General features: G+C 37.6%; 1 protein-coding gene across 2 annotated transcripts in view; it reads right to left on the reverse strand.

Annotated features, from left to right (window-relative positions):
* The window catches only part of DOCK8 (dedicator of cytokinesis 8), a 225,805-nt gene that overhangs the window by 160,826 nt on the left and 50,761 nt on the right, over positions 1-14,218 (reverse strand). For both annotated transcript variants that reach the window (XM_044659337.1, XM_044659328.1), the window contains exons 6-12: positions 12,702-12,768; positions 11,025-11,174; positions 8,758-8,838; positions 6,742-6,901; positions 5,178-5,314; positions 3,115-3,208; positions 427-592 (exon numbers count right to left, since the gene is read on the reverse strand). In XM_044659337.1, the coding sequence (XP_044515272.1) occupies positions 427-592; positions 3,115-3,208; positions 5,178-5,314; positions 6,742-6,901; positions 8,758-8,838; positions 11,025-11,174; positions 12,702-12,768 (855 nt within the window). The remainder of the gene's footprint in view (positions 1-426; positions 593-3,114; positions 3,209-5,177; positions 5,315-6,741; positions 6,902-8,757; positions 8,839-11,024; positions 11,175-12,701; positions 12,769-14,218) is intronic.

The raw sequence follows: 14,218 nt of genomic DNA on the forward strand, positions 1-14,218 counted from the left end.
TGTAATAAACACACAAATTAATTAATGGGGGAAAAAAGAAACTCAGGAGAAGAGAAAGACTTCAAAACATCAATAATTAATGCTTCAGAGAAAAACATAGCTTGGGCACAAAGTTCAAGGGTGAGAGTAGGGGAAAGGATGATTATGGAAAATTATCTCACATAATGAATGTATAAGTAGACAGCCATCCATACCACCAAGGAGGTGGGGAGAGGGGAAGGGTAGCAAATGATTCAACAAAGTGGATGGTTCAACAAAGGTATTAGAGAGATACATTTGTTCAAGCAGAACAATCTTTGATGTTTGGAGGACGAAGGAAGCCTTAAAAATTTGCACTATCTATGAATTATGAAAAATTCAAAGCAACATTTTTAGTGGTCTACATAGTAGTTTTGCTGGTCTTGAAAAAACTCTAATTTATCTTACCTGTAGACAGTGTGAGGGACATACACTTCTTTAATTGGGAATTCCAGAATCTCTTTATGTGGTCGGGTCCGATTTTCAGGAAGTGGTTTCACGGGTAACAGCTCTGGAGTCAGACAGCAGCTGTTTACTACCTCTGGGGCTGGGGATATTTCTAGTCTAAGTAAACCTGCAGCAAAAAATAAAGAAAGAAAGAAGAAAAGAAAGAAAAGAAAAGAAAAACAATTTAAAAATAAAATGAATAACTGGAAACAAACCACATGACATGATGATGAGGTGCTAGTTCAGTTATTTTCGTGGTGCCCTATTCTTTGTGGTGCTGGGTTTCTCGGCAGAGACATTGAAGTGGTTGGCCATTTCCCTCTCCAGCTCATCTGACACATGAGGCAACCGAAGCAAACAGTTTGAAGTGGCTTGCCCAGAGTTACACAGCTAGTAAATGTCTGCGGCTGGATTTCAACTCAGGTCTTTCTGATTTGAACCTTCTATCCACTGAACCACCTCGCTGCCCATAAAGACACAATATAGTTATATCTGGCAAGTGTATAACACTGCAAAGTTTCTAAAGTGCATTACATATATTAACTTATTGTTCACAGGAATCCTGTATGAGGAATACTACTCCTGAGCCTCAGACAAATTGAATATTAATGGTTAGATTTGAACCCAGATCTTTGGAAAGCCAAGTCTGATATCCTGCTAAGCTATCCTGCCCCTCAATAGGGAGCTAAGTAACATAGTTATAAAAATGAGGAAAGAAACAGGAGAACTGAGGAGAGGGGGAAGATACCTTTCTAGCTCTGTTTGTCTGTTCTTTTTTATTTTTAGCCCTTACTTTCCACCTTAGAATCTATACTATGTATTGGTTCCTCAACAGAAGAGAGGTAAGGGCTAGGCAATGGAGGTTAAGTGACTTGCCCAGGGTCACCCAGCGAGGAAGTGTCTGAGGCCAGATTTGAACCCAGACAGAATCTCCCGTCTCTAGGCCTGGCTCAATTCACAGAGCCACTCAGCTGCTCTTCTGTTTGTCTATTCTAAGAAAGACTTAAAAGCAAGTTGGTCATCTATCTTCAGGTAAAATTTTTTGTTTTGTTTTGTTTTTTGCCAATTAGGGTTTAGGACTCTGGATTTACTGCTGAAGGAGTCTAAGGGATCACTTATTCTTACCCTCTCATTTGATGATGAGGAAAAGGTATAGAGAATTTGTTCAATGTCACATAGCTAATAAGTATCAGAATTAGAATTTGAACTCTGGTCCTCTGACTCTAAAAGCCAGTCCTCTTTCCATTTTGTTCCTCCTCAATGTGGCAAACTAAGGGAATGAATAAATGATTTAGAAAACAGGAATCTAAAATGGTGACTCTGTGGTCCCTCAACTCCTTGACTTAATATTTAATCTCTATCTTCAGGGTTCAAAAACTTTTGTGATCTCCATATTATTACTATTAACAACAATGACTTGGTTTTGATATAAGGACACACAACTGACAAAGATAATTTATTGATCTCTACATAGCAGTGATGGCAAAATATTCTTAATTAATTAATTGATAATTAAAAAAAGGAATTATAAGATTTTTAATGGAAAATTAGGAGTATATCTTCCAAGAGGATCTGATATTTTAAACCAAAATAGTATTCCCCAGAAGAAGTCCTTAGGCTACTTATTGCAATAAAGAAATTAGAACATTCAAAATAAAATAAAATAAAATAAAATAAAGTAAGTAAGTAGTACAGGACACATTTCCCATTCTGATAACTGTGATTTTTCAAATATTTGTTTTTGATATTGTATTATATTATATATTGCATTATAAGTGACAGAACTCCAACATAGAGTCACTTAGGCTAACGGGGCCTAACAACCATGACCTATACTTTTCCAGGACCCTGACTTATTCACTTATCCTGGGCAAACATGTTCTTCTTGTTAGCTTTTAGTCATTTTTTCAGTCTTTTGAGGCATGCCTGACTCTTTAGGACCCCAATTTGGGTTTTCACGGCAAAGATACTGGTGAATGGTTTGCCATCTCCTTTTCCAGCTCATTTGGCAGATGAGGAAACTGAGGCCAACAGGGAGACGTGGTTTGCTCGGAGTCACCCAGCCAGTCAGCGTCCGGAGGCCAGATCTGAACATGGAGGAGTCTTCCTGACTCCAGGCCCAGCAGCACTCTATCTCTTTTGCCCCCAGATTTCCAAAACACTGAAGCCACCTCAGTTTTGGATTGGATGAGACGCCCAGCTAAACATAGCCACCATGTACCAGTACCAACTCAGGGCATCCCTGGCCATCAGCTCAGACTCTCACCCAAGCCTTGGTCCTATTTAGGAAACTCCTCTAAGTATGGAGTGGTGTTGCTGGGTCATTTCCTTATGATATCTAAGCCTGATTAAGAATGATTCTCAGGAGACAGCTGGGTGGATCAGTGGATAGAGAGCCAGGTCTAGAGAGGGTTCAAATTTGCCCTTAGACACTTCCCAGCTGGGTGACCCTGGACAAGTCACCTCACCCCCATGGCCCAGCCCTGACCGCTCTTCTGCCTTGGAACCAATACACAGTATGGATTTTAAGACAGGAGGTAAGGGTTTAAAATAAATAAATAACATGAATTCATATATAATTCAAATCACTGTTTTCAGTAATCAGTAGGTTTGGTGAACCTGCAAAGAGTAAAAGTGTCCTACCCATACCTGGTATTGACTTCACTCTTCTCTGGAGGGATGAAGATCTTTTATAGTCAGCTAAAAATTTGAGTAAGTCTTCATCACTAAGACGGTCTCCTTCCTGACAAGGGAAAAGCCATTATTAGGGTCATAGAAGACACATACTCACAGTCAACTCTTTGGTTTGGGTCAGAATATGAAAATCTTTTTATCCTTGGATATTTTTCAAAATGCTTTTGAGAAGCCAAAGAATCCCAGTCCTGAGAGGCAGAAAGAAGCTTTAGGGTCCCTGACTCCACGCTGGCACCCAGTTTCCCTTCTATACTGTCCTTGATGGATGCCCATCTAGATTTTGCTTGAATAATGTCATTGGCAAAGAGCTCATTCTATTTTGATATAGACAATATCCTGACTTTTAGACAAGTCTGCCTATTAAAAGGCTTATTTTTATATCAAGCCACAATCTCTTTCCCTATAATTTTTAGCCATAGCTGCTAGTTCTGCCCGGTCTTTTCCTCTTCAACATGATAATCCTTCAAATATTTGTAAACGGCTCTCAGCTAATCCTACCTTACCTCAGTCTTCTCTTCTCTAGACTACATATTATTCCATAGGCTAATAAATCGTGAACTGATATTGGCCCTCGAAGCCATCTAATCCAATTATCTTATTTTACAGATGAAGAACTAGGCTCCAGAGAGTGACTTGTCCAAGGTCACATGAACAATAAGAGAACTATTTAGGATTTGAACCCAGTTCCTTTAATTCTGAATCCAGTACCCATTTCAGTGTACTATGCTGTCTCCCTTAGTTCCTTCTGCATATATAATGGCTTCCAAATCTCACCATTTTAATTGCCCTACATTAGAAGTTTCCTATGGGGGCAGCTAAGTGGCACAGTGGATAAAGCACCAGACTGGAGTCCAGAGACCAGGGTTCAAATATGGCCTAAAACCCTTCCGAGCTGTGATCCTGAGCAAATTACTTAACTCTATTTGCCTGTTTTATGTCTCAGAGATATTTCTGAATAAGGGTTTGAAAAGAAGTTCCTAATATATTGATGTCCTTCATAAAGATTTCCTAGAATATAGCACATCTCATGAAAACAAAACTTAATTATGTTTGTCTTCTTTGTGATTTTAAAAATGTTACTTTTAGAGGCAGCTAGGTGAAACTAGGTAGAACTAGGCAGAAAGAAAGCCAGGCCTGGAGATGGGAGGTCTTGGGTTCAAAACTGGCCTCAGATACTTCTTAACTGTGTGACCCTGGGCAAGATAATTAACCCTCACTGACTAGCCCATACCACTCTTCTGCCTTGAAACCTATACTTAGTATCAATTCTAAGACAGAAGATAAGGGTTTAAAAAAAATAATGTGAGTTTCTTGGTGAGTACTATATTTTTCTAGTAAACTCTTAATACTGATATTACCCAGAAGGCAGTTCAGAGAATTAGATTGACCACTGAACTTAAAATCAGAGAACCTGAGTTAAAATTTTTAATCTACCACCTGTATGACCTTGATTTTATTTTTATATCTCTAGCCAGGAACTAGGTAGGTGCTAGAGATATAAAAACAAAATCAAAAAATGATCTCTTACTCTTAAATAACTTATGTTTGGAGAAGGAAAGGGGCAGATCAAAAATAATTCTTAGACAACAAGGATTTAATAAGTGCTGACTGTACTAGATATTGGAGAAATAATCCCTGCTTTCAAAAAGCTTACAATTATTAATATCCCAAGGATCAAATATGGTAGCATGGAAGGCAGTTCAGAGAACTAGACTGACCACTGAACTTGAAATTGGAGAACCTGAGTTAAAATTTTAAATCTACCACCTGTATGACCTTGGGTGAGACACATCTTAGGGTCTCAGTTTCCTCATCTGTAAGAGAATGGGATGATACTAGACAATCTTTTAAGGTTCCTTCATCTGTGAGCATCATAAGAACATACCTGTTTCCCTTTTTCTATGAGAAAGGTGAAATCCTCTCTTTTTGTTGTTGTTTTTGCAACAGATACTAGCAAAGTGGTAACTGTCTTAATGCCCTAGAAAACAAAGTAAAAAAAAAAAAAAAGCACAAAGTACCTGTTTGAAAAAGCTGTTTACAGTCATTGGGATAGTTTTGAAGTTGGATCCCATATAATTGTCCTCTAAGTTTAAGCTTTTCTCAGAAAGTCTTCTAGACTGGGACAGCGTTCTCCTCTCACCCACAGAACCTTTCCCTAGAATGAAAATGATGATTATTTTAATTAATATTTTTCTGTGTCAGTAACCAAATCAGTAACCAATATTCTGGAAATGCCACTGAAAGTGGATTTTCCTTCAAGGATTTTATTTCTTATATTAGTTCTCCTGTCAATTCTACTTACATTTACAAATTGAACTACGCCAACTTGCATAAAAATTGATGTTTAAATATGCTGGAATGTATTTCAGGATCCAAAAAAGTTGACCTACTTATTAACCAATTAAATGTATTTCAGGAGAGCAGATTGATAAGTGTGCTCAAAGAAAGTCAAGGGGAAAAGATGGAAGACAGGATAGATGAAAGAAAATAAGAAAGAATGGATAAGAGAGGAAGAAGAAAGAATGGATGAAAGAAAAAAGAATGAATGGATGATAGATGGAAAAGAGAAGGGGATAATGGGAACATGATGTTGCATAAGTTGTCAGATGTGGCTGGTGTGTTCATTAGTTTGTTTAAATACATTTATTTCAAGGGAGGGTTTAATGAGAGGAATACTGGGACGTGACTGATGCAAAAGAAAAAAAAAACAAAGGAGATCAATAAAACTAAACAAAAAGAATGAATAAAAGCCAAATAAAATGAGAGGAAAAAAAAGAAAGAAGATGAAGTTTGGGCTGTTGGGTACATGAAAAAGAAGGATGGGAATACGAGTCTTTTCACCAAAACCATGCGAGACTCAGAAGAATCATTACAAGTAATAGTGGTGTGATTCTTAAAAGTTTAAAAACTCCCCTGAAGAATTCCTTACTCATCCTACTTGTGAGGTTAATAATCCAGAGACTGATGTTGGGGTAATAGGACAAAGAAGGGAAAGAAAGAACAGAGAACAGGAGGCTATTGTTGAATATTCTTTCAACAAATCCATTTTTTCCATGGCATCTGAACAAAAGATAAATTTATTTTTAAGGAGCTCCTAACTAGGATAAAGTGATAGAGTTTTACATTTTACTATCTTCTCTCATGGATAGACCTTCTTTAGCTACCTCTGCCCATCCATAACAATGTTTCATGATCTTTCTTTTGTTTCACAGAGTACTAGGGTTTATTTCATACTCTTATTTTTCATAACTTTGCTTTAAGGGCAATTATATGCTGTGGTTTTAAGGTTAAAAACCTTTAGGAAAAACATAACCTAAATGAAAAGGCCACTATAAAAATTTAATACATTTATTTCAATCCTTGAAACTCTAATGGCAAATGGTCTTCTAAGTAAGTTTTTGAATCTGACTCTAACAAGGGTATAATTTATAATTACCTTTATCCAATATTTTTTCCTTCCTCTAGGTCCTTTCCTCTCAGACCCTCTACCCCCACTAATCCAAATTCATCTTATAGGTGCTTCATTGATGATAGCACATATAAAAGAAAAAATCCATTTCTTATCATACTTGAAATACTTACCAACCATGGTTTCCATATCAGCTATCTCTCTATCAAGGGTAGAAACATTAAAGAAACTTGTTAAACTTATGGGAGCCCAGGCAAAAGGCATCCGGTACTTTCCTAAGCGCTGGCAGAAGGATTCAGCTTGAATTTTCAACTTTTCAACTTTTTCTTTGCTCTAAAACAAGAAGAAAAAATCATGTAATCAGAAGCAAGGCAGTGTCAATACCACAGCATTTTATTTATTATCACAGAGGCAAAAATACCTGCATATTACAAACTACATTACTAGGTGAGACTAGCAAATAAACAAAGAGTTAGGAAATTTAGGGAGATGAGGAAACAAAGCTGGAGAAAAAATTTTAGAAAGGTCAGTGAGCTGCTAGCATCCTATGGTAGCAGGGCATTAGACTTTGAGTCATATAGTTGTTGTTGGGTCAATTTTTAAGTCATGTCTAACTCTTCATGACCCTATTGGGGATTTCTTGGCAAAAATGATAGAGTGGTTTGCCATTTCTTTTTCAGCTCATTTGAAAGATGAGGAAATTGAGGCAAACAGGGTTAAGTGACTTGCCCAGGGTCATACATCTAGTAAGTGTCTGAGACCAGATTAAAACTGGAGAAAACGAGTCTTCCTGACTCCAGGTCCAATGGTCTGTCCGCTGCTCAACTTAGCTGCCCCAGAATCAGATAGACTTAGGTTAAAATCCTACCTAAGATACTTGTAAGCTGAGTAACCTTGAGCAGATCTCTGGGTTAGTTTTCTCTTCTGCTAAATGAGGGAACTTGGATTTGATGGCCTCTAATATCCATTCTAGGCATAAATCTACAATCCTATAATCCAGTGGTTCCCAAACTTTTTTGGCTTACCACCCCCTTTCCAGAAAAAATATTACTTAGCCCCCTGGAAATTAATTTTTTTAAATTTTAATAGCAATCAATAGGAAAGATAAATGCACCTGTGGCCATCACCGCTCCCCTGGATCACTCCAGCACCCACCAGAGGGTGGTAGCGCCCACTTTGGGAATCACTGCTATAATCCATCCATAGTGGCGGGCACTTTGGTAGTTAGCAATATCAGGACCTTGATTAATTCAGGCAGCTAATTACAGAGCCCTCAAGTCATATTGTTTTCCAAAACTTTCCCCTGGAAGTTACATAATAAATAACTAACACAGCTCTGTTAAAGTGATAAAAGTTTCCAAGGGGATCCTTCCACATATGGGATAAAAAACAAGAATTTTCAAAATAAATCCAAAACTGGCTTAAAAAAAGCAGTGTTGGGTGTTGGTTTAATTTGCTCAACGCCATTCAATGATGAGTGTTGTAATGTATTGAATATGTAAATCTTATTCAAAAAATATGTACTAGCTACTTAATTAGCATAGAAAGAGTCTTGCTATTGGTGGTGTTGATCCTTTAGAGCTACTTTAGGTTTGGTGTGCTAATGGAATAGATATACTCCTGATTTCTAATTTCCATATAAGCTCTGAAGTAATCCCATGCTGTCAAGTGAAGGGCTGTACATCTGGTTCTGTTCAATATGGTGGGGTCCCTTTGTCAATTTTGTGGCCACCACATTGGCCATCCAGGTCAATGCAACAAGGCCACTGGGCAATGAACAATGTTGCTAGGAGCAAGGCCTCGCCTAACTAGACCGTTCATATTTTTTCATGATCCAAAATTGATCCAACAAGACATTCATTAAGTGCCAACTATGAGGAAAGCACCTATTGCTTAGCAGTTGGAACGAAAACAAAACAAAAAAAAAAGTCAATATCTTCAAAGAGTTTAGCTGATGTGGATAAATGCTTTCCACTTTTGGCAATGGGTGAATTTTATTTTCCCTCCTTTGCATTTATAATAAGTGCTAAAGAGAATGAGCATCTTCTCCCTTTATTTAAATGTTACTCATTAAGTTTTATCTTGGGACGCATAACAAACTATTTTCCATTAAATGCTTTGAAGAATTAATCTCATAATATCCATCCATTCTAAGAAAATTGCATTTAACAGTACTCAAAATAGCATACCTTGCCTCCATCACTTTCTTTGATAACCATGTAGGGCTCTGCACAGTCGCCAATCTCTCCCTGCTGAAGAACTTTTTCAATCTAACAACAAAAGTAATATTAAAACAAAGCACATGAGACATAGAGGAAGCTCAAAACTAATTTGCTTTATGATCCCTTACGACAAAAAAAAAAATGTGCTCTCTCTCTTAAAGTAAGCTGAGGGATTAAGCCATGTGCAAGATGCCTAAATGAAGATAATAAGTTATCTGTAATTGTCTCTCTTATAGTCCCTATTAGAGTGACTATTATTGATTTAAATGGGCCTTGGGAAGGAAATTTGCAAGCATAGCTTATGATCTGAAATAATTAGGTAAGTCCTGGAAAGTCAGTGGTGTTATACTGGGGAGTCTGATGCCATTTTGATTCAGTTCAAGGCTGAAGAGAACAAGAGGAGTCTGTCAAGCTGGATTTAACAAACTCACTTAGAAACAACTTAAAAAAATTAAAATCCCCCTAAACAAGCCTTCTGAATCCTTTCTTTCTTGCAAAAATAGAAGTTCAAATTAAATTAAATTTAGTTATTAATTAATTAATTTAATTAATTTAATTCAGGTTTAACTCCTTTACCTTTATCAGAATGAGATAAAGTTAAATAATTCCCAAACCCTGAAGTGATCATTTTGTTATTTAAATTTGTTGAAAGTTCTTTAACTATAACCAAATGATTTTTAATTTGTCTTTGATTTCACACTAGGAAAGGACTTATTTAATGATCAACAGTAAATGAATGAGTGATTTCTAATATTTTTGACAGATTCAGTCGCATGATAGAGAACCTTCTGGACTCAAAGTCAGGGGACTTGGGTTCTTCTCCCAGCTCTACCACTAAACTAGTTGTATAACTTTAAGTCACAACTGATTGAACTTTTGTGTCATCTGTAGGATGAAGGGGTTGGACTTGACATAGTAAAGATCCCCTTTGCCTCCAAACCTTTGAATCTGTAAATCTCAGCAAGAGTAAAAATCACTTATAATTATTTGATACGTTGCAATTCATAAAGCATCTGCAAAACAGGTAGGATGAGTATATTATTCCCATTTTACAGATGAGGAAGTTGAGGTTCAGAAAGATGAAGAGATGCCCATGGAGGACATGAAGCTCACCATAATTTTATACTTTCTGTAACCTTAAAAGAGTTCCCTTCAAGCAAGTCATTCCTTCTTAATCTTTCAGCAAAATATTCCAAAGGTAAACATCTGGTCTGTGTCTCTACAGCTGGAAAGCTTCTGCATAATGTACTTAATTCATTCAGTTAGGAAAGGGAGTAGGTATTTATTAAGTTCCTATTATATGCCAAGCACTGTAATAGGTGCTTTATAGATATGATCTCATTTGATCCTCATAACAACCTTGGGAAGTAGGTGCTGTTATCATTTCCATTTTATAGATAGGGAAAATGAGGCAGACAGCAGTTAAGTGAATTGTCCAGGATTACACGACTAGAAAGAGTCTAAGCCACATTTGAGCTTAGGTCTTCCTAACTCTGGACTCGGGGTTCTATCCACTGTGCCACTTGGCTGCCTATGGGGTGAAAATAATAGGCAAATTAATGTGGTCTTGTGTAGAAAAAAAATGAGCCAACTGATATTTTCTTACTCTTAAATAAATATTGTTTTGTTTTGGGAAGAATATTTTTTTTGTTTGGTCTGAAGACCCTGTCTCTGGATTCTTTCCTAACAATTCTATATTCACATTTTAGCCCTGATCAAAGACAGTCACAACCTCTAAGATGGGTGTTAAAGACGACTTGGGAATAGAAGAGGAATGGCTTTTTCATGGAGGGTTTTTAGAACTCAAAGGTTTTAGGGTTTGGGGGAGGGGACAGAAGGGGCTAGGTAGGGTTTTATAGATCAGAGCTCACCCCTGGAATTGTGAAGACCTAATAATTTTTACACAGGTTTAATTTTGTTGCAAGTATTTATGAAAATCTTAAACTACCTCCAAAATCAGGTGAGTTTTCCAGATTAAAGTCACACATTTTGGAGAAACCTAAAAATGACTGATGTCTGGAAAGAGTCAGCTAACTATTATAGTAAAGAAAATATAATTTTTAATATGAATACCAAAGGAAGAATGAATATGTAGTCCGACTTGGAAATTATTGGAAAATGAGGATTATTAGTGGGTCTCACCAAAGACAAATTCCTTATCCTGACCCCCATATCCCAACCAAAAAAGGCAAAATATCAGGACAGAAAATTTAAGTCCTTCTGGGTTTACATACCTTAATGACAAGATAGATATCTGAAGATGGGTAGGTGACTGAGAATATTGCTGCTCTGGCCTGACTAGAAGGGTCAATGACAGGAGTGTGAGCCCGTAAGAATCCTTTGAACTGGTCAGAATTCAGGTCACAGTGGAAATTTTCTGAAATCTACATAGCAGTAGCAAAAAAAAAGAAAGGTGAGCCATTCAAAGTTATTATTTATGATTATTCTGTGAAGTCGAGTCAGAAACACCTCAGAACATACAAAGACAATTAGACACCTCAAGGAGGGCTTCGGTGGTGTTTTATGAGGAGTGACTGCTGTGAAAATCCAATGCATATTGCACTGCACTCTAGAAACACCGGGGAGCCATTTGCAATATATTCCTTGAAACTCTGCTTTAAAACAAGATGTGGTATTCCCATGCTCATCATGTTGCAAAAGAAGATGGATATTGCTTACACTAGACAAAAATTCATGGAGGAAATTAAATAAGTAGTAGATTTCCACCTGAAAAAATAAATAAATAAAGCAAGATGTGGTTTGATTTTGGGCAGTGAATTGTTACTTCTAGAAGTTCACAAAACCTCCACGGTCTCATTAAGTACAATTATCTATCTTAATCCACTTCTTTTTTTTTTTTTAAACCCTTGCCCTCCATCTTAGAATCAATATTGTGTATTGGTTCTAAGGCAAAAGAGCGGTAAGGACTAGACAACAGAGGTTAAGTGACTTGCCCAGGGTCACACAGCTAGGGAGTGTATGAGGCCATATTTGAACCCAGGACTTCCCATCTCTAGGCCTGGTTCTCAATCCACTGAGCTACCTCACTACCCCCAACACATCCAGTTCTTGACCTGAAGGTGGTTTATAGGCAAGGAAGTACAGAAAATGACTAGTGTTTATCACACTGGCATTATTTGTGCACACCTCCTCCCCAAGCTCCATTCATTGCTTAAAAATTAAAGAACTGGAAGCTGGGTAGCTCAGTGAATTGAGAGCCAGGCCTAGAAATGGGAGGTCCTGGGTTCAAATTTGGCCTCAGACACTTCCCAGCTGTGTGACCTTGGGCAAGTCACTTAACTCCCATTGCCTAGCCCTTAACGCTCTTCTGCCTTGGAACCAATACACAGTATCGATTCTAAGACAGAAGGTAAAGGTTTAAAAAAAATTAAAGAACTACAAGCTAAAATACTCATGGAAAAAAACTTTGGCCAGGAAGGTCCTTTAATGGCACACTGGATGTGATGTGCCATTTACCCTGTTGCCAATTTAGTCCTTTCCTGGGGAAGATGTCTGCCACTACATAATGAATCCATCCCACAGTATGTCCAGGACAGCCTCCAAATGGAGATCGAAATCACTTCCATATCCTTGGGGTCATAAAGGAATTCAAACACCTTTTGTCTGTTTGCAGGGCCCAGGAATGTCAGACAGGTAGGTCGCTACCTTCGAGGAAAGCTTTGCCCTTAGAGACTGCATAAAGCAAACAGAAATTGAAGAGGGTTTGCAGTGTGCGCCGTCAGAAGCTACCAGGGCAGCTGGGGAAGGTCTCTTAAGTTACTTATCTTAGACTGCCTCAGGTTTTAATGAACAGAACAGAATGATTTGAAAATCAGGCTCAAAAAACAAACTAAAGTTATATTTGCTTGATTAATGAAGAGGATTTTGCCCCCTCGTCCTGTCATCCTTACCTTTTTCCGTTCTTTCACGTCATAGAGGGCGATGCTGGCAAATAAGGGCTCAATTTCTATCTCAAATCTGTTAGAAAAGAGAGGGAAGCTTAAAATGTTACAGTCTCTTAGGCAATCTTGAGATGTAGGAAAAGTATCAAAACATATAACAAGACTGGAAACGTATAAAGGTTGTAAGTAACCTACGATGGATTTTTGAGGGAAGTCTGGGGCATATCCCTAACTTTTTTCAGGCATGGATGCTGGGCCAAATTCATTGGGTTACCTTTCCTAGTTTTTTCTTTTCTTTTTGAAAAAAAATTATTTTATTTTTTCTCTAATTACATGTAAAAAGTTTCCAGCATTTTATTTATTTATTCATTCGTTTGTTTGTTTATTTTTTTTTAAACCCTTACCCTCCAAGGCAGAAGAGTGGTAAGGGCTAGGCAATGGAGGTCAAGTGACTTGCCCAGGGTCACACAGCTGGAAAGTGTCTGAGGCCAGATTTGAACCTAAGAACTCCCGTGTCTAGGCCTGGCTCTCAATCCACTGAGCTACCCAGCTGTCCCGTCCAACATTTTAAAAAGAATTTTGAGTCTTGAATTCTCTCCTTCCTTCCTCCCCTAGTTGAATTGGTAAGCAATCTGAAATAGATTTTACATGCGCAGTCATGTAAAACATTTTTCTATAATCTTTTTGAAGAAGGAAAGTCAAACAAAAAAATTAAGAAAGAAAGTGAAAAAAGTTTGCTTTAGTCTAGATTCAGACTCCATCAGTTCTTTCTCTGGCAGTAGATGGCATTTTTTAACCTGAGTCTTTGTGGTTTATTTTGAATCATTATATTGCTGAGAATTGGTAAGTTATTCACAGTTGTTCATTGTACAGTGTTACTGTCACTGGGTGCAATGCTCTCTTGGTTTTGCTTATTTAACTCTGCTTCATTTCATGGAAGCCCAGGTTTTTCTAAGCTCCTTCTGCTTGTCATTTTTCTTAAAAAACACAAAACAACAACAACTACTACAACAACAACAACGAAAAACACAAACTCTTACTTTCTGTTTTAGTAACAACTCTAAGACAGAAGGCCAAGGGCTAGGCACATGGAGTAAAGAGACTTACCCAGGATCACACAGATAGGAAGTGTCTGAGGCCAGATTTGAACCCGGATCTTTCCAACTCCAGAACTGGCACTTTATCCACTGAACCACCTAGCTGCCCTTACCCTTTCTTTTTTTAAAAGAGGTTGTTGTTGATCCCTTTTGTTATTACTTTAGTCATTTCCAGATAGACCTTTCAACTACAAATAAACTTTTCTGTGTAAGAAAGGTAGTAACACAAACTAAGCAGCATCATGTTTGCGACTGACAGAGTATATGATGTTCTGCACTCACAGTCCTTCGCCTCTTTACTGAAAAATTGGTGGGAGGTGCTTCTTCATCTTTTCTCTAGGATAGTCATGTTTTAACAGAGACTATGTGAAAAAAATGCTGAGCCTTTAAGTTTATATCAGTCTTTCAGCACAATCTAATTTTTAAAAA

The sequence above is a fragment of the Gracilinanus agilis genome, chromosome 1 (assembly GCF_016433145.1).
Source record: "Gracilinanus agilis isolate LMUSP501 chromosome 1, AgileGrace, whole genome shotgun sequence".
In the NCBI taxonomy this organism is placed as follows: Eukaryota; Metazoa; Chordata; class Mammalia; order Didelphimorphia; family Didelphidae; genus Gracilinanus; species Gracilinanus agilis.